Source organism: Simochromis diagramma, unplaced genomic scaffold (assembly GCF_900408965.1).
Source record: "Simochromis diagramma unplaced genomic scaffold, fSimDia1.1 OVJJ01000618.1, whole genome shotgun sequence".
In the NCBI taxonomy this organism is placed as follows: domain Eukaryota; kingdom Metazoa; phylum Chordata; class Actinopteri; order Cichliformes; family Cichlidae; genus Simochromis; species Simochromis diagramma.
This window is the reverse complement of record NW_024387423.1, coordinates 1,200,179-1,227,381: the sequence shown is the minus strand read 5'-3', so window position 1 is coordinate 1,227,381 and position 27,203 is coordinate 1,200,179. Positions and strand designations below refer to the sequence as shown.

The 27,203-nt window shown below is 41.9% G+C and overlaps 2 protein-coding genes across 4 annotated transcripts in view; both read left to right on the top strand.

The window, feature by feature from the left end:
* Nucleotides 1-17,843, top strand: part of cep192 (centrosomal protein 192) — a 32,321-nt gene extending 14,478 nt beyond the window's left edge. For both annotated transcript variants that reach the window (XM_040013248.1, XM_040013247.1), the window contains exons 24-52: nt 135-822; nt 930-1,121; nt 1,407-1,555; nt 1,703-1,933; nt 2,120-2,245; nt 2,643-2,783; nt 3,004-3,067; nt 3,237-3,376; nt 4,305-4,397; nt 4,712-4,830; nt 5,308-5,505; nt 5,974-6,064; nt 7,093-7,272; nt 7,410-7,670; nt 7,742-7,863; nt 8,463-8,572; nt 9,265-9,424; nt 9,678-9,768; nt 9,933-10,011; nt 10,104-10,227; nt 11,011-11,116; nt 11,204-11,423; nt 11,639-11,715; nt 12,013-12,108; nt 12,603-12,722; nt 13,764-13,876; nt 14,469-14,595; nt 14,991-15,049; nt 16,294-17,843. In XM_040013248.1, the coding sequence (XP_039869182.1) occupies nt 135-822; nt 930-1,121; nt 1,407-1,555; nt 1,703-1,933; nt 2,120-2,245; nt 2,643-2,783; nt 3,004-3,067; nt 3,237-3,376; nt 4,305-4,397; nt 4,712-4,830; nt 5,308-5,505; nt 5,974-6,064; nt 7,093-7,272; nt 7,410-7,670; nt 7,742-7,863; nt 8,463-8,572; nt 9,265-9,424; nt 9,678-9,768; nt 9,933-10,011; nt 10,104-10,227; nt 11,011-11,116; nt 11,204-11,423; nt 11,639-11,715; nt 12,013-12,108; nt 12,603-12,722; nt 13,764-13,876; nt 14,469-14,595; nt 14,991-15,049; nt 16,294-16,426 (4,410 nt within the window). In that variant the 3' untranslated portion in view covers nt 16,427-17,843. The remainder of the gene's footprint in view (nt 1-134; nt 823-929; nt 1,122-1,406; nt 1,556-1,702; nt 1,934-2,119; nt 2,246-2,642; nt 2,784-3,003; nt 3,068-3,236; nt 3,377-4,304; nt 4,398-4,711; nt 4,831-5,307; nt 5,506-5,973; nt 6,065-7,092; nt 7,273-7,409; nt 7,671-7,741; nt 7,864-8,462; nt 8,573-9,264; nt 9,425-9,677; nt 9,769-9,932; nt 10,012-10,103; nt 10,228-11,010; nt 11,117-11,203; nt 11,424-11,638; nt 11,716-12,012; nt 12,109-12,602; nt 12,723-13,763; nt 13,877-14,468; nt 14,596-14,990; nt 15,050-16,293) is intronic.
* A 754-nt stretch (nt 17,844-18,597) lies between these two features.
* Nucleotides 18,598-27,203, top strand: part of LOC120722304 (low-density lipoprotein receptor class A domain-containing protein 4-like) — a 246,493-nt gene continuing 237,887 nt past the window's right edge. Inside the window, exon 1 of one of the 2 annotated variants that reach the window (XM_040013253.1) lies at nt 18,598-18,725. The gene's annotated coding sequence lies outside the window, so the exon portion shown is untranslated. The remainder of the gene's footprint in view (nt 18,726-27,203) is intronic. The other variant, XM_040013252.1, reaches the window with a different exon arrangement.

Sequence of the window (27,203 nt, the reverse complement as noted above, 5' to 3'; positions counted from 1 at the left end):
ATGCATTTAGATTTTTGTTCCCGGTTGTGCTTTTGGTGAAAAGAGTGTAGTACTGTATTTATCTTAATTTTTGTGTATGTTGTGTTTTGTTTTTTTTTGTTTCCCCCCCGTGCTGGGCTGTTTGCGCTCAACAGAATAATTCTAGCATGGCACTGAGCACCACCATCATCAGATTCAGTCCTACCCCACCTGTGGATCCAGATGCACAGTCTTGTATGGAGATTCCAGGCCTTTCCAAAAGCCTCGATCAGGTGCAGACACAGCATTCCAGAAGTCTAGACCCACTCCCACCCCGGCCACATAAAAGCCCAGACCCCTCACGTAGTGGTTCTGCTTTGAGCTGCACCCGCAGCCAGAGTGAATGTAACTACCACTGTCCTGGGAACAGAAGCGGTGACATTTCCACCAGCTGCAGGAACCACAAGCACCTCTCTGAGTCTAATGTAAAGCAGCTCACTAAAGTGGACTCAGGATATTGTAGCAATCTGAACATTCAACAGACTAGCAGCTCCACAGCTCCTCAGAGCTCCCAGCAGTGGGGTACTGCTAGCTCAGTTTCATCGTCAGTGTACACCGGAGGCCTCGGTATGCCTCCAACCTTTTCATCGGACGGACTTCACTATGTGCCCATCCCCAGCTTTAAGCCTCATTGTCCTGGCACGATTGACCTTCCCCACCAAGGAGATGTGCAGTCTCTCCTCACTGGACGTGCTCTCTTCAACTCTCAGCTGGCTCAGCAGTATCTGGGACCTGAAGCTCCACTACATCCAGCTGCTTATGTGGGAGCAACAGAAAGCGGTCTCTATACCGTTGCCTCAGCAGGTCTGCCATCGTTCACTTCCTAAGTAAACATGCTGAGGTGTTGGTACTTCATGACGGTTAAACCCAGACAATATAAGCTTTAAATAGTCCTTCCTCCTTTTTGACAGGCATACCAAACAGTGATCTACCGGTCAGACACATCCACACAACATCTGGTCCTCTGGGGATTTCTGGTGCTGCTGGATCCCATCTCCTTCCCAGACCACATCAGAGCCAGCAGGACATTGGAATGATGGGGAAACCCTTCAGTCAGTATACTGCAGATCCTCTGGTGACAAGCGGTCTTGAAGAACTGCGAGGTAGCAGTTGTTGTTGTTTTTTTTTGTTTGTTTTTTTTAAGCATCATTATCAGTGATCAATAATAGTAGAAGAAATATCAGTACACACTCTAGAATTTATAAAAACTTGCATAACTCATTTTTTAAAAATTATTTAATTTATTTGTATATTTTTTTAGATGAGGCTATTAATGCACTTCATAGAGTTCATTGTCTGTACTTGTAATAAGTATATGCCTTTTCCTTTTCCTGCAATGAGGACTGGTGTTTCTCTGTCATGTATTACTGTTCCACTGTCATTTTCAGGCCAAGTGGTGGTGCCAGAGGAGTTGCGGTTCTCTCATGCCTGCTGTGTGGGCATAGCCTCACAGACCTCCCTCAGCCTTTTCAACCCGTCTGAGAGATGGCAACAAGTTTCAATTACCGTTAATAGTCTGGCCATTGATGGGGAAAAGGTGAATATCATATATCACAGGATGTATATTTAAAGTACACTATCTCTTTTTTTTTTTTTTTTTTTTTTTTTTTTTTTAAATCTCTTGAGTTGCCATGACTCCGTATTTTATTTTATTTTTTACATGTGCTTCATTCTTTCCCTAAAGGTGGAGAGCTTGCCTTACCAGTGGCTGATGGTGAAGAACAAGACAATCATTGGCCCAAAGAGTACTGAGGAGCAGAAGGTGTTGTTCATACCTCCCCATGCTGGTGTCTACCAGTGTGTCCTCAGTGTTAGCTCCTGGCCAGCATCTGCTGAGACAGAGGTGGCTGCCAGGGCTAACATATTTGCTAAAAGGGTGGTGCTTGTTGCCATAGCGGAGAACCCTGCTCTGGAGGTGAGGTTCCCCAGTGTTTTGTTAAAAGAAAATTCATGAAAATGAAAATCAAGGGGAAGAAAAAGGCTAAAAGTATTAGCTGAGCTAATATTCTTAGACACTCTTCTTTTTTTCTCTTCTTTAGTGACTCGTTATGAAATGCATTTCACAGGATTTAACTAGACTCAAATTCATTTTGGTTCTCAGGTTGAAGTGGGCAAATCTGGCTGTTTGGATTTTGGAGACCTGCCTGGAGGCGGTGCTAAATCTCTTCCTCTGAAATTGCTCAACAGGACACATGCCACAGTACCCATCCGACTGGTCATCAGTGCAGTAAGTCACTGTACTATAATGACACTATAAAAAATGATTATGTATCTTTTTAAATCACTCAAAAACACACGTGCTGATCCATAGTAGTTTTGCAATGACCATGCTTGGTAACTGTCCAGTTTCAAGATGATGTATTTGTGTAAAGAATCAAACCAGAGGGTCGAGGTTCAAATGATGGGTTAAAACACAAAATAACGTAATCTAAAGTTAATATCACATCAAAGCTAATGATCAAGCAAAAGCCAGAGAATGTTTCTATATTATAAAAAGACAGTGTCTGCACTGGAGCATAGATAACTAATAACAACCAGTTCTTGCATTGCTTTGTTCAGCAGAAACACAGTTGGTATAATGAAACGTATCTGAGTGGTTTACATTCTAAACTTTATTCCAACAGAACGCCACAGCATGGAGATGCTTCACCTTTTCCAAGCACCCTGTTACCATGACATCTGAGGGAACACAGCCGACTGGACACATGACCCCCGTTTCCTCTCCTTCTGTGATGAATCATGTGATGCATGCCAACTATGGAGAGGTTTGAGTTGCCAAAATAATTAGAATCCTTGTCAGAGTCCGCCATTTAAAATATTTCACGGCTGCACGTGTTTGTGTCACAGTTACTCAAAGGCTTGCTTAAACACTTGTGGTATTCAAGCAGAGCATTTCAACATGGTTATTTCAGTTTGAGAGATCCTGTCTGACCTAAAGTCCACCTAATGATGTATCATAATAAATGAAACTTTTTTTTTTTCCAGAATCCAGAAAGCTTCATGGTCTGGGTTCATTTCAAGGCCCCTCAGAAGTATACAGCTTCTTCTGGTAACCAGTCTGGACACAATAATTATACTTAAAGCTTTTTTTTTTCTTTTGGAATATATTTAACAAATCACTTAACCCATGATATTCCTAGAGTGAGTAGTAGAAGTAGAAATAATAAAGCAGAAGTTGTTTCCTACTAAAGGTAAGTGTGTGTTGTTATCCTTTTTAGGAGAACTAGGTCCAGCTGATGAGTACAGTGCCCGTGTGGACATTGAAGTGGACTCCCCTGGTCCCAGTTGTGTGATCAGGAGCATTCCCCTCAGGGCCAGGTCTGGAACTGCAAGGGTCCATGCTCCTAAAGATCTGCAGGTAACTAAGCTGCTGTGTGGCTGTTCTTAAACTAATGGCAACTGGCTTAACATCATTTAGCATTTCTTCCTGAATATGACAATGAAATATGTACAGCCCTTGTTAACATGGTTTTTGCAACTATCAATTATAGTACGCACTAAGAAATAATATTCCCCCCTTTTTGAGGGTAAAGCAGAACAAACTCAAGTAGATTTAACTGAGAAAACGTATAAATTCACCAGGGAATTGAAAAATTCTTTCCCCCACTGCATGATGGCGGTGTTTGTGCGGTCTTATGCCTTTAATCGTGTTTGTGGCATCTTCAGAAATAAGGAAATATTTTCAAGTATCGTTTAGTAAGTAGTGTCAGCAATGGGGTATCTGTTGTTAGTGGATGAGTGTATGTGCTGTGCACTTAACCGGTTTAAGAATACATACTTTAAACCAAAGACGCTTTTTTTTTTTTTTTTTTTTTTTTTCCCAGCTAATGAAATGTGCATTATTTTTTTTTTTTTTTATTTTTTATTTTTGTATGGTTTTGTTTTGGGGTTTTTTGTTTTTTGTTTTTTTATAAAGGTTAATGAAGAGGAGATGAGCACATAATTTCCCTAAGGAGTAATAAAGTATTCTGATTCAGAAATTTGTAAAATAATTTTGTCATTGTGGAAGAATGAAAAGAGGCTAGTCTCGGAGAGGCGAGAGCTGCTCCTTTATTCAGAAAGCTTTTTATTTATGCTGAACAGCATGTAAACAGCACATCTGTAAAGAGGAAAAAAGGCTGTTTTCATAAAATGACTCATTCATTTAAGAGTGGACACATTCATTTATTTTATTATAAAAAATCAAAACTTTTTGTTAACGTGTATAAGTTATCACTCTGTCAACGTACACTGGCCTTTTGAGTTGGTAGCGAACTGTTTTTTCTTTCTTGTGCTTCTTTGTCTAGACTGTCAGCTTGTCTGCTCCACTGGGTAAATCTAGTCAACAGACGCTGCCATTAAAGAATGCAGGAAACATTGATGTGCAGCTGAAACTCAAGGTAATTCTGACCTTTACTTTTCTTATTGGATCTGGGGTTTGGGTAAGCCTCTGTGACATTTTGGGCTCAGATTGTGGCAAACACAGCAGGGATCCATTGATATTTTGCCTTTTTTTTTCCTTTTTTTTTTTTTCTTTGCTTTCTCAACTTCCATCTTCAATTTTTCCCTTTCTTTCTCACCTTCTTTATTTCTTTGTGCTCCTGTTTTTTTTTTTTTTTTTCTTTTCCCTTCCACTGTACATTTCTTCCTTTTTTGTTGCTCATTCAACTGGAATCACTTTTCCTTTGCCGTTTGCCTTCATTCCTGTTTACAGTGCAGTGACAACGAGGACAGTTTTTCTGTCACACCCAATGAACTGACCCTGAGAGTGGGAGAGGAACACGCCATTGTTGTGTCTTTCAAAGCACAGGGCAACCGAAAATGTAGAGACAGGTATATAACTTTTCATGATTGTAAGAGGTTCTTTTTGTAGCAACCAGATTTAAACACAAAACCACAATTTCATTCTGAAAAGGATTTTAACAACTGTGATAATACAAATGGATTACTTGTAGACTGCTAGTAAATGACATTTGGCTACGTGTAACATCTGTATGCTTACCCCGGTTTCTAGACTTAAAATGGAAAAAACGACTGTGACAGCAGTCCTGATTGATAGGAGGCGTGCATTGAAATGACTTATAACCCTGTATCTTTTGTATTGATGTAATTTAATCCAGTCTGACTCTGAAATTACCAGCAAATGTATATAATGGTGCCTTTTAGGACTCTAAATATATATTTGTTTTAATGACTCTTCATTTTAATGAACTATACTCATACAGCAGTCCTGGATTGTAACTTTGAAACCCCTCCAAAGTGTTGTAATATATTGTAAACTCAATTCTTACAATTAACTTTATATTACAGCCTTCTCACCATTTTGGTGCTACTGTCCGGCCCTCAGTATGAGGTATCACTGAAAGGAGAAGTAACCCCTGAGGACTCTGGAAAGCATGCACTCCCCTCTGCAGCAGTGTGCGGCCCTGGTCTGACCAATAACGTCCCACCAATCCTCTCTAACAAGCAGTTTGTAGCCTGGGGAGGAGTCACCCTGGGACGTGCCGTGTAAGCAATTTTTTTTTTTTTTTCTTCAGTTTTTCATTAATTTCACAGCTACACACTTGCAGAAAAAGAAAACATGTTATAGGTATCAATTATTCATTGGAAAGTAATCAATAAAAATCTCAAGGCCCAGTGGTCCATCTTATTCTATTAAGACTTGTATAATGTTATTCATGAGAAGGGACAGTGGGCATCTACCGGGAGTGTTATTCCTCAGAAGCTATTTCAACATAATGCACAATTTATTTATACTCGCTGAAGGGCAGCATAGAAGAGACAGCAGTAAGCAGGCTAAATCCCCCTCAACAAGTATTCTTTAAAGTTTTAGCTAGATCCAGATTTGACCCAGCTACTCGTACATGAAGTAGGAAAATGATTGTCAGTGTTCAAAGTCTGTCAAAGGTCCAGTTAGACGGAGAGCACTGTGTACACTGACTGTTGTCACGTAACCAAGAGCGCTTGTTTTTTTAGCCAACAGAAGCTGGTCCTTAGGAACAACTCGACTGACGCCACACAGCAGCTGCGCCTGCTTATTCGAGGCCAAGACCAAGATTGTTTTCAGGTGCACATCATCTCTATTCTTGTTGTGTGTTGTGAGTAGCGCATACTGTTTGTTTGGTTCTTTTTCTTTTTCTTTTCCTGATGTACTGGTTGGAACTGTGTGTTTTCTTTTTTTACTACTTTTCTTGTGTATTGGGAATCTGGCACAGTGGAATCTACACTGATCAGGAATAACATTCTGACCACTGACTGCAGTGAATAACACTGATTATCTTTTCATCATGGCACCTGTTAGTGGGTGCGATATATTAGGGAGGAAGTGAACATTTTGTCCTCAAAGTTGATGTATTAGAAACTGGAAAAATGGGCAAGTGTAACAATTTGAGTGAGTTGGGGTGTCTTGTTGGGTCTGCAATGGTCAGTATGTATCCGAAGTGGTCCAAGGAAGGAGTGGTGGCAATCCAGCGACAGGGTCGTGCGTAGCTGAGGCTCATTGAGGCACATGGAGAGCAAAGTTTTAGCTTTGAACCAGCTTGAACCTGGCCCATGTGGTCAAGTTCAAGCTGGTTCTGATTGAAAGTTGTCAGAATACAGAGTTCCTCACTGTTTGTTGCGTATAATCAGAATCAGAATACTTTATTAATCCCGAAGGAAATTAGGCTGCATAGCCACAGACCACATGCACCTTTTCATGGAAACTGTACGCCCTGATGGCTGTGGTCTCTTTCAACAGGATAGCGCGCCCTGCCACAAAGCAAAAATGATTCAGCAATGTTTGGTTTGGTTTGAGGAGTGCAAGAACGAGTTGACTTGGCCTCCAAATTCCCTAGATACTAATCGAGTCGAGCATCTGTGAGATGTGCTGAACAAACAAGTGTGATTCTTGGAGGCCCAGCCTCACATCCTTTAAGTCCACTTTACAGGACTTAAATCTGTTGCTAACATCTTGGTGCAGATACCACAGCACAACTTTAGGGGTCTGTTGGAGTCAATATGGGACCAACACAATATTAGGCAGATGGTCGTAATGTTATGACTGATGGGTGTAGTTAACATTTGTTGAATTTCCTTAATTCTCTAATTCTTCAGCTCCAGAGTTTGTTCAGTCCCGAAGAACGTCTAACCCGACATGGAGAGCTGTCCATCCGTCCCAGAGAGGATGTGACCGTCCACCTTCTTTTTGCTCCCACCCGAGTGGCCTGCATGTTGGCCAAGCTGGAGATCAAACAATCTGGAGTTCGACCTTCACAGCCCGGAGTCAAATTCACTGTGAGGATGTGACCGTTAAAACCAAAATCATCAAACGCATTATAGTTTCTCCTATCACAGTTTTACTCCTCTTTTGTCACGCTCTTTTCACTTTCTGCATCTGTGATTAATTTCATTCCCGTGTCTCTGATCCTTAGATTCCACTGTCGGGTTATGGCGGCACCAGCAACATCATTCTAGAAGACCAGAGGAAACGTGCAGATGGCTACGTGGCAACACTGACCGACATCGCTGTTGGCTGCGTGAGCAAAGTGTGTCTGTGTGTGAGGAACACAGGCTCCAGAGCTGCTTTCATCAAAGCTGTGGCCTTCTCTGACGTGCAAACACGATCACTTATGGAGCCCTCAGTCATCAGCCTCGCGCCTTCACAGTTTGTACTGAAGGAAAGAACCCAAGAGGTAAGAGTTTTTGTTTTTGTGTTGATTTTTCTCTGTGTATACTTGAACTTGTTATCAATCTGAATTTTCAGGTGATCACTGTGCTAATGAAGTCCACCCAAAGAGAACAGAACCTCTGTCAGTTAGCCAGTGCACTGCTGGCTACAATCTACCTATTCTGTGGAGATGAGGTCTCCAGACAGCAGTACAGGAGGTGAGACCTTCCAGCATTTAGTTTTCCAGTTGGACTGTTGAAGTGTTAATGGTAATAGTTCACAGGATTCAAATTGATAGTGATTTAATTAAATCTAAACGATCATTAGGAGAAGTTAAAGCTCTCTTGTAGTAAAGATGGCTTCAAATAATATGGATCTCTGTGGAAGGAAGGGATTTTATCTGTGTCGCTTTACATCAGCATTAAAATGGCCTTCTGTTCTGTTCGGTAATGGCCAGAGCAGTACTTAAATAGATTAACTTTATCACTGTATGAGTTTGTATTAGGTTCAGAAAAAAATTATGTGGCCCTGTAAACTGATTTTACAAATGCTGCAATAAGAGCAATGAAGAGTCACTGAAATTGTTGCATCGGTAATTCCTTAAAGTTTTTATTTTCTACCGTAAAGTCCAAAGGGGGCCAATTAAAGTTATTTTTTTAAGTGTCAATCTTTCTTTCTTCTTGTCTTCTATCCTTGTAGTGATGACAAACAAAGCCGTAAATCGTTTCTGAATCATTAAAATGTTTACAGAGACTTTTCCAGATGCTTTTGGCAGGACTTTTTCAGTCCTATGCATCTCTTTATTTTTTTCTGTCAGGTTGCTTCAGAGCAAGCCAGAAGTTGCACGGAAGGCCCTGTCTGACAACAGTCTGCTGAAAAACATCGATTTTAATGAGAAGTTCTTGGGAGAAGAATATGTTGCAGAGGGTAAGATGCCATGCTGGGAGGGGAATTCCTTTCTGATCTCAAGGTTAAAGCAGTTGAAAACTTTCCATAGATGATGGTAATAACCTGCACATTTCATGTTCCATTTTACTGCGTTGTTAACCTAAAACTTAATTTAACTTAAGTGTCTCACATAGAAATAAACAGCCTTTTCCCTTTTTATTAAAAAAAACAAAAACTACTATTTTGGATGTAGTAGAATATCTACATATTGACATTAAGAAAAATTGCACAAAACGACATCCTTGTTACCAGCTTTTAAAAGACTGAGGGATGTTGGGCAGCTGGCATGGACACCCAAGTTTGTGAATGCGATAACTGGAACGAGCAGATGCAGGAGCTTCAAATCATACCATAAGTGTATCTACTAGGAGGCTGAAGAGTACCACTGGTGTTTTTTCTTTTTTAGCAGTGATGAGAAAGTATTAAAAGGTAACAACTTAATCCCAGATATGCTTTGGAAATGTCAGATTTTGTTCTGAAGCTTTGGGACAAGTTGAGCAAAGACTGTTTAGCAGAAATCACTCAGCCGAGGACAAAGTTGCATGGCTGAATAAAGCCTAAGAGAACATGAACATAAAATTTAAGGCAGCAGAGATTCATATTTTGATTCTGAACATCTTTACATCTGATTCACTGCTTAAAATTTGACGAATGATTTCCCTCCCGTGTAGCCTGTGACCTTCCCCAGCGGCCCAATGAAGCCCACATCTTCTACGGCAACATGAGTAAGGTGGTGGTGTCGTTGCTTGGAAGTACTAAGAATACAGACTTTGAGGAGAGCGAGCATGCTCTGCTGCTACCGTCTGCAAAGTCCAGCTCAGAGACAGACAGGTAACCTGCTGGAATATACACGGGTCTGTTCCATCTTAATAGCAGTGCGATCACCAATATGGGGATCCAAGTACATGTCAGAAAACACAAGACCGTTGCTCAACGTACAGCATATTCATTTTATTGGGTTTTAGATTAGTAAACACATTCAAAATTATGATGCAACATTATCAATTGTCTTTGTGTATTCCTGCTCTTTGATAACTCTGCATTGATAAGAATGCACAGTTTAATGGTCTTGTGTGATTCCCAGTGGGTCTTCAAATGGCAATGTGTCTCTGGATGTGCTGCCAGTGAAAGGTCCCCAGGGTCCAGCACTGAGAGTGGCAGAGCCTTCCTTAAAGGTACTGTAAGCCCTTCTTAATCAACTTTAATGGTTTCTTTCAATGACTATTGATTACTTTGGGGCTTTTTAAGATGACTGAGATTTAGATCTTTGCTTCACTCTATTTCATGTGAAAAATGTATCATTTTTGAATGTAGATTATCTTCTTTTTACCCTCTTCAGGCTTCAGAGCAATTACACAAACAGTCCGAGTCCTGGACTATTCACCCAGAACAGCTCGTCCTTGCAGCTCCCACCATCAGTGAGTTGAATACAGATTTCAAGAGTACTAAGCAAGCTTGGTTGTTAGTTTGGCTGGAGCAACCAGTGAATTTTTGTTGTTGTTGTTTTTAGATGGTGCATCCACCACCAGTCAAGTTCAGATCCGAAACAATACTTCGAGAGAGCTGAGCTTTGATCTGTCCTGGCCTGCCCACTGCCTCACGATCACCCCACAGCATGGAGTTATCGAGCCACAGTAAGAATACCCTTGAGTCAAGAGTTTTTGGTTACAAATTCTCTGTATTCTCTTTTTTTTTCTGCATTTCTCACACTTGATGTGATTGCATCACGTTACGCATCAACTGAATATTTGGAACACTTTAGCATGAGGTCCAGTGGATTTTTTTCACAGATGTAATATGAGGTGTAATCAAAATATTCCACGATCTTTTTCTACAAGATCATCTTCCCAACAATGTCTGGCTTCATTCACTCCTGTTCTGAAGCATTTCTCTCTGTGTGACATAAGGTTGGTGTGTAGAGTAAAAATGCAATATTGACTTCTCTTTGAAACCATCCTGAATGATCATGGGAGCTGCTTCTCAGGATATGACCTTCAGCATTTTCTGTTAGCATGCACCTTGATTTCATCCCTCAGGGCAGATGGTCTCTGCAGAACTGTGGCTTGTGTCATCCTGTTTCACTAATAGAGCACATTGAAAATACTGGAGTTTTTTCCTGGGGGAAAAAAACCCCAAAAAACATGCACACCTCCTGCACTATCACTAGATTTTCCTCCTTGCAACCGAAAATCAAGCTGAAGGATTACTGTGTTCATACTTGAGGAAATTATTTTTTTATTTTTAAAGGGAGATGGGCCAGATTTGAATGCGGTAACTCTTTTACATGTCTGATTCCATAACTTTTGCCATTACAGTGGCTCTAGAAGGACAACAGACAAGCGAATCCTAATTTAATGTGTGCATAAATCTGCTGAATGTTATGTTTGCGTCTAATTTTGTCATTATCATAAACCAAGGTGCCACCTGCAGATCTTAATCAGCCCCAACCCGTCATTGGCAACTAAATCTTCCCTGCTTCCCTGGAGTGGACAGATTTATGTCCAGTGTGATGGTCAACAGAAGGTATGGGATATTAGCAACTTTTCTTTTTCCAAACAACACTGACAGACTGTGAGAAACTGACATGAGCTAAATCTGAGCTGGTTTCAGTTTATTAAGGTTCAGATCCGTCGAGACCTTGCTCTGGATGTGTCTACAGCCCCAGCAGATACAAGTTTGTCAGCCCTGCCTCCTCAGGCTGCTACCCCCTTGTTGCCTGTGGGCAGGCTCACCACAAGGCCATCACTTACCCCACAGATGCCTCAGGCCATGGTAGAGATCAACAACAAGACCATAGTCTTCCCCACCACACCCTCAGGGGAGACATCAGGTAGGAACATGGCTTACCGCTGGAAGTAACTTGCTCTGACCAACATTAAAGCTCTACATTGTGCTCGTGTCTGAACAGTTTTACAACAATTATCTTTCAGTTTAAACATGAAATACTTTCCAGGCTGTCAGTTTTTAGTCGTGGTCTGTAGGTAGCACGTGATGCATCTATTCCTGTGGGAGACTGAACGTCTCTATGTTGCTCCTGTACTTCAGAGGCCCAGCTGGAGGTGCAGAATGGGAACGTGGAAGTGAGGTGGTACCTGTCATCATTTGCTCCTCCATATGTCAAGGTGCTTTTTTTCCTCCTCCCTTCTTTCTTCTATTAGCTGTTTTCTCCTGCTCCTCTTGAATATCTCTTGGGAGATCTCTGCTTTTACGGCTTTGTAGTTTATTTTGAAGTTACTTTTGTATGTGAGTGTTGTGAGATCCGTTTTGTTTCATGAACTACCTTAGTAATTACTTTGTACTTGTTCGCACCCTTGATTTATGTATTATGTTTCTAATACATAAATGTTATTGGCTGCTTTGATCCAAGCTTATGTTGTTACAAACTGTGGTCCTTTCTCACTCTCTCACTCTCTCTTCAGGGGGTTGACAACAGCGGAGACGTTTACCGGGCCACCTACACGGCTTTCAGATGCTCCAGGGTTTCTGGAACCCTGGGAGCCCATGAGAAGATGCAGGTAGGTACTCGCAGTAGACTTGCCAGTAATATTTAAAGTAGGTCATTATAAAGGGACAAAGATTTCCAGCAAATGCTTTTCACAGGGAAAAGGATCCTTTTTAATTAAAAAAAAAAAAAAAAAAAAATCTAATGGCCAATCATAAAACCTATAAAATCTAGTTTTATTGTTTTTACATTTTTAAATTGGTGTTCTATTAAAACTTTCATTAATTTTATTGTTCCTTTCACCAAATACAGTTTTCATGTGCAATTAGTTTTGCTGTTAACATTGGAATTCTCTTTTTAGTCAAGTGACACATTCAAAATGATGTTTCTATGTTACTCTGTTATGTATCACATCTGTGAGTTTTAAATGTTTGGTTAAATCAAACACTGAAGGTGAATTTAAGTTTATACTTTCCATCTAGAAGCATAACTCTGTAGTAAGATGTTTTTATGAGGTTAAATAAAATCCAGTTGCATCCTACAATGTTTTTTTTGTTATCTTTTTAGGTGCCCATCACTTTTCTGCCCAGGGACAGAGGGGACTATGCCCAATTCTGGGACATGGAGTGCCACCCTGTGTCTGAGCCCCAGCAGAAAACCCGAATCCGCCTCCAGCTCTGTGGCACCGTGAGGACTTTTTTCCCCCCTTCCCCTTAAACCAGGAAGTAGACTCCTCAAAATATAGAATCTATTCTCTGAAAGAGTTTTTCCCAGCTTATTTTTCAGTCATTCAGAAAAACCCCCACAGAAACCACACACAGAAGGGCCTCTCCCAGGACCCTCTTCCTGTGTAGCAACACTAATCATGCAGGTTTTCAACACCATAATGAGGGAAAATAAAAGTTGTTCTTCTGTAGTACATAAGAGGCACTGGAATCCTGGTACACCTTCAGCTTTCTTAAAAAATGGCATTAAAAACAAAACTGAGTTAAAGTTTGTTTTCTATAGCACAAACTGTACTTTCAGACAAATTTTAATCTACTTTGCTTTAGATATTTGATATTCAGTCAAAAAAATATGGATATGGCCAGTGCTTTCACTACAGAGGCACATTGTGATGTTAACTTTCAGTTACTTTAAAATAAGCTGCACATATTAGCAGTACCTTGACTGTGGCTTTGTAGTGTAAGTGACAGAATTAACAAATGAGACAAGTGGGTTGTGGGATGGGAAGGAGAGCCACCCTGCTGAGAAGGGCCTGCGGGCTTCTTGTGTGTAACACTTTAAAGTGAAGTGTTATGACAGAATCAGTTAACTTAAGAGCATACATGCACAGCAAGTGGGATGTCAGAGAGATGGCTCCACATGAGTAGGTTAAGTGGCTGTGATGCTAGTGCTTTTCTTGTTGTTGCTTTGTCTTTTAGATGCGGTGTTTAAAGTGGAACGCAGAGTCTTTGAGTAGAGTTAAATACCAATCTGTGACTCTAGTTTGTAAAACTTTGGAAAAACAAAATGCAAAACATAACACTCATATTTAGCTCTACAGCTAACTGTCTAAGTCAAAGTCTCTGCATATAATTTAGTAAGCCAGCACGTAGCTGTATGTCTCCCAGGGATGAATGGTGTCAGATTCAGGTGTTTTTGTTTTTGTATTTTTTTTTAGTGAGCAGCAGTTTTTAAGTTTCACTGAAAGCTAACAGGCTGAATCTTAAATGTCTGTGTCCAAAGGGAACAAAATCTGGACCAGTGGGAGGACCACAGGAAGGAGACTGCTCTCTAGTGAAGACAGAGGCCACAGTCAAGACCAAGAAGAGACCCGAGTCCTCATCTAGCAAAATCAGGTAACTCCACCTAAATCTAATCATGGAGGAGATCCCATTCAGAAAAAACACAAGAATATTGTTTTATGTAGCACATGTGGGTTTATTTAGTAAATTTAGGTTAGCTATAGTGATGGGAGGAAATCAAGAAGATGATTTTATGAAATGACTGTGCTAGAATTGAATTCTAACAGTTATCCCTGTACCCTGCTAGAGTAGTTCTGCATGATTATCTATCCTGTACTCGGCCTTTATACAGCTTCTCAGTACATGGAGTGATTTTGATCTCCTATCCCTTCAGGCCAACTGATTGGCTGCTACTCACAAACAGAAGGTTTGAATTGCAGGTGCTTGGGGTTTCTGTGGTCATAGCCAGAGGCTTGTGCTGGATCACTCATACAAACTTTTTTTTTTCTAAACTTGTGCATTTTTAAATTGAGTATCCCCCACTCTGACAGCATATTTGACAGAAAAAAAACCAATTATAGGACCCCTTTCAACCTAAATTCATACCGTAGTTATGTTGTTTTTAAACACTGAGTCACTGTGAATTCCCGGTTGTTTCATGATGGTTACGCCCCCCATTTAAAGTGGCACATTTTGTAATCCTTAGCCAGGAGGAGGTCGTGCGGAGGGGTGTGTATTCACCACAGGACCTGTACACCTTCCCTGCCACACGGGTGGGTGAGTCCAGCTCTCTAAAGGTCAACGTCCGCAACAACTCGTCCGACACGCATGAGGTGGGGCATAATTTATTCTCATGAAGGTGTAAGGTTTTTTTTCTTGCCTACTGCAGCAGAAACTGAAGTTCACTTACATGCAAATGCAGTAAGATCATGTCAGAAAAGTGAAGTTGTCACAGGGTTAACACAAGCAAGGAAGTAAGATGAGAGATTGTTTTAAAAGAAGTCATTCTTTAAGTTTGAGTTGCCTCTGGAGATGACATAATGTGTTAAGGAAGCAGAAGTAGAGATACCTTGACTATATTTGTGATTCTCTGTACCACTAAAAGAAATTGCATGCCTGAGTTGATGTAATTATACTGAGTGAAAAATACAGTAACACCCCTAACACTTGTCACTGTGCTTTGCATGGATTTGATATGTGATGTGTGGCTTCTCTAATTGACTTGCAGCTGACATTTGTAAACCCTAGCGAGCCCTTCTACATCAAGCATTCCAGATATTCTCTGAGGTGAGTCTGATGTTTATTACAACAAACACAAACCTTTTGATTGCTGCTTTTAGACTTGGTTTAGGCTTATTTGGAGCTCTTGAAGTTTTTCTGGTGTTGTTATCATACAACTGAGTAGTTGGTTAGATCATGTTTAATCAAAAAGATGTTCTGTGGTCTAACTTGGAGACTGCATAATGTCATTTTCCCATTGTGAATGCTCACTATGGGAGGCCCTGTGAGAAGCTGGGACTTTCTAGAGTATATACTTGAGGCCTGAGTACGAGTGATGTTTTTGCCTGACAAAGGCGTTTGGAGGGGCGGCTCGGTCACAGGTACCAGTTGTGTTGTGTTGTGTTGTGCTGTGCTGTGCTGGTGAGGAACAGTGTTCAGAATGTGCACATTATTTGTTGTTTTGTAGTGGCTAAAATGATGCCTAGTATGGAAATGAAATACTGAAATGTATTTGCTTCACCAATAAAATGAAAGTACTGTGACACATTCCATAGTGAAGCATGACAGTTATGTGAAACAGTGTCACAACCTGAACCTCCCCCAGCTTTGCGATAGGTGTGCTGTGAGCACTGCTGTGTGTGGATTTGTGATTGTGGTGTTCCCAGCATGTTGTGGATCTCATTACGATGACCACAGGTTTAAAGAAATGCTTCTCCAGTTTCCCTTGTATGGGTCTTAGTATAAGCAATTGGTTCTGAAATACCTCTGTATCTAAAGCTGACCAAAAGCCAACTTGAATATATAACCAGTATAGTTGAAGTAGTTCTCTAACCATCTAAAATTTAAACTGGACCTTAAATTGCTGTAGTTAATCCCTGCATTCATTTTCTGCTAGTTATGAATGGATTATTAGTGCTAGTCATTGATATATGGCTGCATCATGTGATTGTTTTCACCATTGATTCATTATTTGTTCTGTACAACATTAGAAAACAGTAATTAATCCACAAATAAAATACTTTTTAAAGCTTTGTTTTAGAATGGCTAAAAGATGCATTAATAGTAGACGGACTGGTCATTTCAGGTTCAAGTGTTCCATCACTGTGCAAAGTGGTTGTGACTGATATCAATTATACTTGAAACAATATGAAACGGTGACAGTGTAGGATTTTATTTATTTTTAGATGAGTGCAGTGCATATTTGAATGCATTTCGAATCTATATCTGTGCTTCTTCATATTATGTATACACACACATTTCAAATTGTTCCAGCCGTTCAGTAACCGTCTTTGTTCTTCCTCGACCTTTAGATCCCAGCACTATCTGAAGCTACCCGTCCAGTTCAAGCCCAGTACCGCAGGCGGACACAGCGGCTTGCTGCTCATCCAGTCAGAAACAAGCGGAAGTCTTGTTATTCAGCTGACTGGTGAGGCATTGCCTTGAATCCACCGTTTTTAACCATCCCACGCCACCTCGTCGTGCCGCCTGGCTTTGGGTGGTGCTCCTCTCTGTTCTCTTCACCATGGGAGAGATGTGAGTGACAGAATAAGAGGCATAAGGTCTAAGGATCAAATAATGTCAGCCTCTGGATTTAAATCCTTCCTTGTCGTCATGTTTGGAGATGCACGCTATAGCTGATTGAGGGGGACTGACTGAGACTCCTGCCAACACAGCCCCAGCTGCCTGTGGATAAGGCACAGGTGTCCTCAGCTGGCCGATGAAAAATGATTGCGCCTGTTTGTGCCTGAAGCTGAGTAGTTTGAATCTGTCCAGCTCACAATTAGTCTGCACGGCCCCGGCGTTCCAGAGAGCTAATGCATTTTGTCACTTGACTCTGGATCTGGTGTTTCGCTTTCTCTCTGAGTCATGTCACAAAGTAGCATTGCTGTTGCCATGGTCTGTCGGACAGTAGCGGCACCAGCTGAGATACTTTGGAATTAATTGGAGCTGGGCATGCAGGAATGCCTTTGTTTGCTGTTTGGTAACATCACTGCAGGGATTTTGTTTTTGGAAAAGCCACATTTTTGCCTGTTTGTTGTGTTACATAGTGGATACATACCTTTTTGTCTCAGAACTCTGTGGAGTCATCTCTGCCATTACCTCCTAACTGAAACAAGGACCCGAATAGATTTAAAGCTTCAGTTTTCCTGGAGTACATTTTAAAACTGCTATTCTAGCTCTGTCTGCATCTCACAACATTTTCCTAATCTTCTGTACTCGTGTTTGTTTCTATGGAGATGGCTCTTCATCTTGCAGGGCCCACCTGCGCAGTAGCCTTTGTCAGCACCATGTGTTGACTTCCCCACAACCTCCAAGGCTCATTCCAAACAGCCCAGATGTACTTAATTTAGTCATGTTCAGGGCAGCTCACAGCAACATTAGGATGGTTAATGATTGTTATTACATGCTAAAAGAGTTTCCTCTGGTGGGGTTTTCATTCGGCAGCTTGCCAGGTCTGTTCAGTATGGTTGCCATGGCAAAACTGGTGTTAATCACTGTTCCACTCACAGAAAATTATCTCCCTGTTTCCTCTTTTGGCTCTGGGGCAAATGGCCAAAATTGCTCGGGGGGTTTTGGATTTGCTTCCATAATCAGTTTTGATTTTGAAGGGGATGGAAATGGGGAAACTTTATCAAGGGGGTGTTGTTAACCTGCTAGTGCCACACATTGTGACAACACGCTGAAGAACACTATTCTTTTGTACAGTTTTTCCTACTTGTGTAGTGGGTTTTAACATGAAGGCAGTATACTGTTAAACATCCCAACATGTTTTGATTTACAATTTGCACATGCTTTGAATAGCAATTATGTAATATATTGTATGTAATATATGTTTAAATAAAGTTTCGTGACAATTGAAGGTGCAGTGTCTTTTGTTTTTTTTTCCTTTAGCCCACATTGCTGTCAGAGAGGTATCAAAGTGGAGAAATATGATTTATGAAATATATTCTTGAACACTAGCTTTATATTCATGTTCACTTTTTTTTTTTTTTTTTTTTTTTTTTGTTTGTTTGTCCATTCAATCAAACTTTCTGTACCATAAGGCTTTCACTTAATGCTACAACTTGTTAAAGAATCTAACAAAAGCCCAGTTATTTTATAAGAAGGCGATGTGTTTTCAGAAATCCAAGTTCTGTTAAGTGGTTTGGATAAATGACATAACTAGCCTCCACATGATGGAAGCACTACTCTGTATAAATAACTTCAGATTGGCTGCCATGTAATGAGCTTTAGTAAGTGGATTTCTGGACATCGTGTTCGTTAACAATAACAAGTGAGCAGTGAAAATGTTTCTTAGTCTAAAGTCATGCGTACAGTACATTCTTGTATTCGGTTTGATCAGTCATGCTGGCATTGTATCAGCTCCTTTTAAAGCACTGCATGGTCTAGCTCTTTTAAATTCTGCAAGATTTCACATCACTGTGAAATGTCCCTGAGTGAAGCGGTGAACTGGGAATGTTGCTGCAAATCTGCTCCTGACCCGTGTGACCTCTGGAGCAGCGAGTTATCAAACTTTTACTACTTTGCCTGTTAAATGCCGTGTGCCCGGCAGGTGTCGCCAAAGCGTTGTGTAGAGCCCGGCTGTCAGCAGCATGTACTGTACAGTAGGACAGCTGGGCTTTATTTTGCTTCCCAGACTGGAAACCACTGTAGTGCAGTTGGACTTGACGTCTAGCAACACAACATCAGACTTTAAACAAGCAGACCCGGTGGCTTTGCAAGTTAGCGGCTGCATTCACAGGTAGGAAGCCTGAGACCTTTTCTGAGTAATTTATATGTGGGTTTTTTTTTTTTTTTTTGGTAAATGCACAGTCTGTGATCGTAGGCGGCTGCAGGAATGTTCTGGTTATGCTAGCTGATGTGGCTAAAAACGCTAGCGAGGCTGTGCCGGCGTGAGGGGCGGCTGACTTTGAGCCAGACTGTTTAAGTTGCTGGTTAGAGTTGGAGCCGCTTTTCCAAGCTGCGCCAGACAGCACAGCTAGGCTAAATTAGCAGCGAGCAGGCTAGCTCTGGCAGCCGTCCATCCTGCCGGGGCCACAGCAGCAGTCCGCTATGCCTCTGTCCCTGCGGGGCATCGCCGCCTCCCCACTGACCGTGACCTCCGCACTTGCTCTTATCATTTATCGCCCTGAACACACACACACACACACTGAGAGGTGTGCTTTCCCCCCTGCCTGCATCCTGTGTCGTTAGCTGTCATGTTCTGTGTGATTTGATGAACAAGCTAGCCGGGAAGCTAGATTAGGAAGGTGATCCCCTGAGCTGTCACTCATATCTCAGACCACAGGCTCTCCAACTTTTTCCCTATGCAAATGAGGCGCGCGGTGCACGTAAGCTGGTCCCACTCACGAGAAGCTCCATCAGGCAAGAGTTGCTCCACAGTTGTGCAACAGAGTAGGGTGATAAGGGAGCACAGAAACATCTTCCCCATCATTCCCAGTTTGGGACCGATACCTATTTAAGGAACCCCATGACTCCCTCCCACGCTTCATATAGTGCACCCTGCCTTCCTGGCTGGAGGTTTAAGAAGGTGATGATGAAGCTTAAACTAAAAGCACCCGTCATGCAAGTGCTCCACAGTGTTCCCGAAGTGACCCATACTCTCTGCATGGTCATGTTTTATCTTAACCCAGGCTCTGCTAAACCTAAACCTCTGCTGCAGAGATTTGCAGAAATGGTCCAGTAGCAAAAAAAAACAGTGTCTGCTACATCTTAGAAAGCCATGGATCCAAATTTCAACCGAATACAGTCTTTAAACATGCTGATCTATATGTGATGCTGTGCAGGAGCAGAGCACTGCTCTGTGCCTTTACTGTATTCCAGCCCACTGATCGGGTTTACATTAATTCTATTACAGAGCTCTGTTCTCTGGTGAGCTGCATTAAGGGCAGGGGTGTGTTTTCCCCCCCTGTCTGGTAGAGTCTGGTAGAGAGAATTCAAGCACATGCAATCTTTTTTGTTCCTTGCCTGCATGGCTGATCGTACATAAAGCAGTCAGAGATGATTCAAATCAACCACAGCTCTCCTTGTCCTGAAGGTCTCAGGGCAAGACCTGCAGAAGAGCTTTGAAGCATTATTTAGTGCTGTTTTTGGCTCTGCCCGCTCCCTCTCTGCTTACCTGTCTGTGACCCCACCCTCCCCACTACGCACACTCTCAAGTTCCAGCTCCTTTCTGTTTCCCTCATGTACAAACCTTACAAAGTGCTGACACACACACTCAGCCCAGCGCTTACCTTCTTGGGATGCCGTGTCAGAGTCCTGGGCTGTGGCAGCAGTATGCAGCAGTGTGGAGTGGGTGCTCTCGTGTCTTTATCCTTTTGTCGCAGCAGTGATGAAGCGAGGTGTTGATGTAAAGCTTGTTGAGCAGGGGTGCTGAACAATATCCCAGCTCTCATAGGGTGAGAGGCATGCACACAATACTGTTTAAACATTGGTTTTATTGGTTTGCTGTCTAAACTCCTCACAGCTGTGGCTGGATGCATGTTGGTACACTGGTTAGTACTGTCACCGGCACAGGAAGAATGGGGCCTTTCTGTAAAGAGTTTGTTTCTTCTCCATGTGCTTGTGTAGGTTCTCTTTGGGTAGTCCAGCCTATCCAATACTGTATCCCACATCTTGGGCAGTGTTAGTTGGAATAGGGTCTATTCCACTAGTCTCTCGAGGTCCTGTGCATGATGTGGGTGAGCGGTTTAGAAGACTGACAGATGCCTTGGTAAAGAGAGAGCTGAGCATGAAAGCTGTGTTTCACCAGTTGATCTGTGTGCTACTCTTACCTATGACAACAGTCTGTGGGGTAGTGACCAAAACAATAAGATCATGGATACAAGCAGCAGAAACGAGCTTCTCTCATAGTGCCTGTACTCAGTCTTAGAGAGACGGGAAGAAGCCAGAACATTGCAATATACGGTGGGGCGACTGGATAAATATATCAGCCATCAGAGGTTTGCTAATTAGATTACCAGATTGTTATTTTTAGGTGACATTTTCTGTAATTTGGTTGTAGTTGTAGTTTTTTGTTGTAGTATTTTCCTGGCTTCGTGGTTTGAATGGCCCACTAGTGGCTGGTTGGAAGGTTTTACCATTCTGCCCAACTCTCATTGCTGTTCCCTGCATTGTTATGAAGTTACTTAAATCATTTTAAATGTGAAGGATCAAAGTTGTTGGCAACACAATGTCATTCATTATAGTTTCCCAGTTTGTTCTGAGACTTTAGATGTTCAAATTTTCCATCGATGTACGCAACAGCGGCTCCTAAAACTGTGCAGTTTATGTTGCAAGTGACAAAAAGCAACTTGGAAAAATACATTTGTCTATTATTAGTCCCGTTTAATATGACCCATTTTAATGACATGTCTGTATAAATCTCATAAAAACGGTTTCTAAAGAGTTGATTTCATGGGCAGCTGAGGTTTAATTGAGCTTTGTTTGAAAACCAAAGAGCAGAGGACGAGCATTCCCTCTTTTAAGGTCAGCTCTGTGCGCAGGCTCAACTCAAAGAGTCTATTAATATATAAGTGACTAAAAACCATCAAGTCATGCAATAATAACTAAGTGAGAAAGTTGAGGAGAAAGTCAGCAGGCAGACAGCGTGTATTATTAGCTACAGTAATGTGCGCGCGTCTACCAGGTCGAGCTGTGCGCAGCAGACACAAACTGTAGTGTTGCCTCTCAGAGCCAGACTTGTGTGTGTGTGTGTCCATCTGTCTCTTTGTATTTCTGTCTCTTTGTTCGTACTATTCTGTGTACGACTGTAGCTGACCGTCAGTCCGTGTGTGTGTGTGTGTGTGTAGTGTTAAAGCAAGTGTGTGTGTGTGTGTCTGTGTGTGTGTTTCGCCCTTTGCCAATTAGCGGCTTCTCACCTCCTGAGGCGAGAGGCTGAGTGCGTGTTAGACAGAGGAGGGAGACTTGATGGGGCTTGTCTGCCGCTGACGGCTCAGCCTTAACCTGAACTCTAACACTCTTTCTCACTCTCACGCACACACTTGAGCTCTGATACACACACACGCGCACACACATCCCCAGCCAGTTGTTGATAATGCAGCCTTGTCTGTCTCCGAGTCCATGTGACACGCCAAAATGTGACAGTATTGTGTTGGTGGAGCGAAAGGCGCGAGACGGGCAAAGACGAGTGCCAGCCTGCTTTGGAGCGTGTGTTTGTGTGTGTGTGTGTGTCTTTGTCTGGGTTGTGCTCATTCAACTGTGCGCCTTTGTACATACAAATGTCTGCAGCGAGTGTTGTGCGTGTGACTTTATCCAGTGGAAATAATGTAAATAGCACAAATCAGACGTTCAACCTTTTCCTTCTTTGTGGAACTGTTCTTTTAAAAGAAAAGAAAAGATTTTTCATGCTGCTGCAGAATTAATCAAGAAGAGTTCATTCTTTTTATGCTACAAGCTCATTTTTTCCTTCAGTCTGATCGCCTCTACAACAACTTGAGAAGGATTGAAAAACAGCGTGATACCAACGATTTTCTTTTAAAGTTATTTGGCATCTCCTTAAAAAAAAAAAGGAATCCGTGCTCGAGATGTAGCATATCCTTTGAAATGGATCACAAACAAGATTTTCATATTCTCGCCAAAGAAAGGAAAACATTTTTAACAGCTCTATCCCAATTTCTGTATTTTTAAAGATATCCTCTTGGCCAGAACTGTACATCTCGCTGAGTTCTGACTGAATACATCCAAAAATGTTGTGCTAGTCAAACGGGAGATCAAAGTGCTGCGTGAAGCCGCCTGAGAAAAGCTGTGGTTTTATTTTTAACCCCAGTTGGCACACCGTGATAAGTTGATCAAAGAACTTATTTGCCAAAACATGGTATATTCTTCCGTGCTAGCCTGCAGAAATCACAGCATTAAGGTGCGTGAGCTGTGTGAAAGTTAATCTCAGCCATTCAGCGAACACAGAGCAGCCTTACAGAGATATTTCTGTTCGGCTTTGACACCACAATCCTCCTCTTCATCTCCTTTGGAGATTTCATGGATTGTGTAAACAGTTTGCTAGATTTAAACATATGTGCATAGCCGGAGAGACGTTTTTTTCTGTTATAGAAACGAGTGAAAACTGGTCATCGAGACGGGGTGCACCACAGCTGCAAAAAACAGGAGCTTTTTTAAGCTTTGAGTTTAAAAAAATTTAATGTTTTTGAAATTTACTTGGGCAAAACAACACATCTAAAGTGTCACCTGAGTTTATAACTAATTATAAAACAGATTTTTTAATCTTTTTTTTTATTTTATTTAACAGATCACTTAAATGCCAGTATAAAATCTGTAGAAAAAAAAGCTGAATTAAATTTGTTTTTATCTGAATAAGTAACTATTTTAAAATTCAGATTAGACGATGCTTGTTAAATCCTGAAATAAATGCAAAAAAAATAAAAAATAGTGAACAACACCCAAACCAAGGATAGAGCTGTCAATGTGGTCCAAAAATAATGTTTGGTTATGCATTAAAAAAAAAAAAGCTGTGAACAACATGGGGGGAAAAAAGATGTTTTTCTCAAAATGTTTGTCTTGAGCATCGGGGAATTATATATTTAACACGTTCAAACCACAGCTGTTCAGTCGGCAGCCTGAAAGTAGAAAGAAAGAAGTTCTAACTGTGATGAAGAACCAAGCAAATGTGATTTACCACAGTTTACCTTCAGCGGCTCTGATATCTGTTCCACTAATTACATTAGGATAAACCATTCACCGCTCTCTCTTCACACCGGCAGCAGGGTGTGTGAAACCTGCAGCCACGCCAGGCAGCTGTTTCACCTTTGCCACACAGTATGCAGCATTGCAGGTGGGTAGCACGCTGTTAACCCCCTCACCGAGGGTTACTGGGTCTAACAAGTCCTCCAGTGGAAATCCAGCTCTGTTCTGTGCAACTCAGGAAACAATACACAATTGAGTTTTCAATAACTGAATGTAGAATATTAGTCCTAAACCGGAATATGTTGAATGCCTGTGTGATACTGTCAGTTTAAGCAGCAGAGTCAGTCACACAGCTGATAAATGACTCCATCCCATCGCACATCTCGAGGGCTGCCAGGTGTCTTCGTGTTTGGCTGATGAGTAGACCTCTGCTCGGGGTGAAAGTGGGGGAAGCTATGTCTGGAATTCTGTCAGGTCACTGGACTTCCCTGTGTGATTAACAATGAACAAATTACACCTTTAGACGTGTAATTTGTTCCCCCCTAACACGGCCGACGGAGCTAACAAAAGGGCGGCGAAGGTGTCAGTAAAACAGCGCCTGTACACGCCCACACGCAGTCCTCAGAAGTCTAATCAGCCAGAGTAAGTGGAATAAGCTGTGCAGGTGTACCGTGGACGGGAAAGCCTTTAAGAAAACCGTTATCAGGGCGCACATGAATGGAGTAGTTGGTAAAAGCATTTATATGTAATAGCACACTCCCCTGAGTTGAATTTTAGTGAAGTGAAAGTGAGCACAAGAGGTTATTTCAGCTACATAAGTTATATTTTTCAGTTTAAATTTTGTCCGGTGGTCATCATGTTTCTGTAAACTGCGTAGCGATAAAAGTATTTTCCTCAACTATTTTATTGTATGCAGATAAAATATACGTTAATACACAAAATATTGTGTAACTGATGTTTGAAAACAAATGAAAACAGCCATTGGTGTGCTGTGTTTTTGATAATCAGACATAATTTGAACGTTGTTGTTTTTTCCTACTGGTAAAATTCCAGCTCTGAACGAATCCTTCACTTTTCCAGACTCTGATTTGTTTCTCAGCGACACTTTACATGCAGGTTATATTTGGATTACATCCAGGTGAGACCGATTCATCGTAGCTACGTGTGTTTTTTTTGTTCCGTGATAGATTAACTGGCCTGCGTGTGGCGCTACACCGTTTAATCTGATATGCAGTATCTCAGATTCCAGTAATTGGATTTTGACAAAAGACGGCTATATTATACATTCCATCTCACTGTGGCACTTTTCAAATCACAAAAAGAGAAGGTGGCAGACTTGTTTAATATTTGGAGGCGCGCATAAGTAAGCCGTCACGAAAGCGCGTATTGTGAATAAACATGCTTTCCTCTCCACCTGGAGCCGTTCCCACCTCTCTTCATTTATCTTGCCTTTTGCTTCTTTGGGTGCCCAGATCTCTTCAGCCCCTCAAGCTTTAGAGGAGAGAAACTCCTCAGCATTTGGCTAATGGCTCCACAGTTCCCACACTGATTAGGAGCAGTCCAGAAGCGGCGGTATTAAGTCGATGATTAAGTAGTTAAGGAGCCCCAGAAACAACCAGAAAGTGCTGGAGACAGCGATTTGATATTGTTTTACTCTTTAAGTGTGTTTCACAGACTACGTTGAAACAGTTTTGCCAAACGATGCGTTCACTTACTGCTAGAGTGTTTTTAATACAGTTCGTCCTTGTTTGCATAGCTTCATTTAACCACAAAGCCTAAGTAGTGATTTAATAATTCAGTAAAGTCCCTGCATGCAAGAAAAGACCAGAGAATGACACACACGCATACACGCATTTCACATCGACGCTGGCACCCTGAAAACCTGCACTTCTGAGCTTCATTCCATTTTACTTGAATTAAAGATTTACAGGCTCTTTTATGCAAAGCGTTCGGCAGCGCTGGCGACTATGAATCTAATTGAAAATGTGAGGAAAAAGAGTCGTTTCAACAATAACATCTCAGTCAGCGGGGAAACGGACCAGCGTTGTCCTCGATTCATGAATAGTTTGAGATGTTTTTAATGTGACAGCTGGAGATGTTTCCCAGCACACTGATGGTGAGATGCAGCGGGGTGTGTATTCTCCATTTAGTGTGTGTATTTGAGTGAGGTGGGCATACCCTTGCTGAGGAACGCTGTACTGAGTCCTGCTCAGTAGACTGACTACACGAACCACACACTCCTGATTATGTCTTGGTGCTAAGAGGGTGTTATACAACTACAGAGAGAATTCATGTCTTCAGTGTACTTGTGTGTCTGCTCTGTTTGCGTGTGTGTCCTTTAAACAGCATAGGTGCTCCTTCCCTCGTGGCTGAGATAGTCTGAGACGTCTTCAGCCTGCCTTTGTTTGAGCGCCGTGTTGTCGAGCAGACCTCTTGCTTAAGGCTGAGATGTTAGCAGTCTGTGGTCTTTGCATTATTGATGCAGACTGTGACTGGGTTCCTCGGGCCATAGGCTACAACTTAAAAAAATCACAAGGTGGAGTGAACTCCAGATGAACTCGCAGGGAAGTTAGCAGGAGAGCTCAGAGACAGTGAGGAAGCTGAAGGTGGCTCTCTGGCTTCGGTCTAAAACGGAGGTGTCTTAAGAGGGGGGGGAGCAGAGAGACGACCTGATTCCGGTGACACGACAAGTTTACCGGTACATTTTAATGAGCCCGGGTCCCAGGGCGAGACTCAGATGATTAAATTTGGCTTATGGGCCGGAAAAGTTTAAGACAGCATGCCTTAGATAGGAGCTGCACTGTGGATACAAGGGCCACATAAAAAGCTTTCAGAACGCTGCGAAAGGAAATTAAACAGGCTACCTTGCTTCCTACTACCAACCTAGTAGGCTCATTTCCTGCTCTATTTTTTAAATTCTTGGATTTCGCTCGAGTAGCTCATAATCATCATAAGATCTGTTGTCTTAGTCTTTTTCCCCTCACCTTTTTTTAGCTATTTGTCTTTGATTGGCTACTCCTTGTAAACAAAACATTTGAATCATGCCTTAAATGACTTTATAAATAATTCAGGAGACAGACACCCTCTTTCTACACCTTGATAAAGCTTATAGTTGGAGCTGAATCAGGTGACCCTACTTTGCAGTAGGCCTAGGCTGCTGGGAGCTTCCCATAATGCACCTCAATGATTTGCACACCTCTCTGCATTTAATCGTTGTTATTATTCTTGTTATTATTAATCTCTGATTCTCTTCCTCAGCATGTCTTTTGTCCAGTCTCCCTCCCCTCGCCCTCCCTGAGCCTGGTTCCTCTTAAAAGTTACGTTTTTCCTTCCCACTTTCGCCAAGTGCTTGCTCATAGGGGGTTGTATCACTGTTCGCATTTTCTCTGTATAACAACACATTGTTGTGATATCATGCTGTGGCGGGGCGTGGTCTGCGGTGCTGTGCAGGGAAGATGTATGCACCTGCACGGCACCGCAATCATGCCCCGTCGACTTAAAATCTGTACTGGGAACTGTCTGGGGTGTTGTTGCTGGTATTTTGAGCTTGCAGCGGGAGAGCTGTAGCTGTGTATGTGTG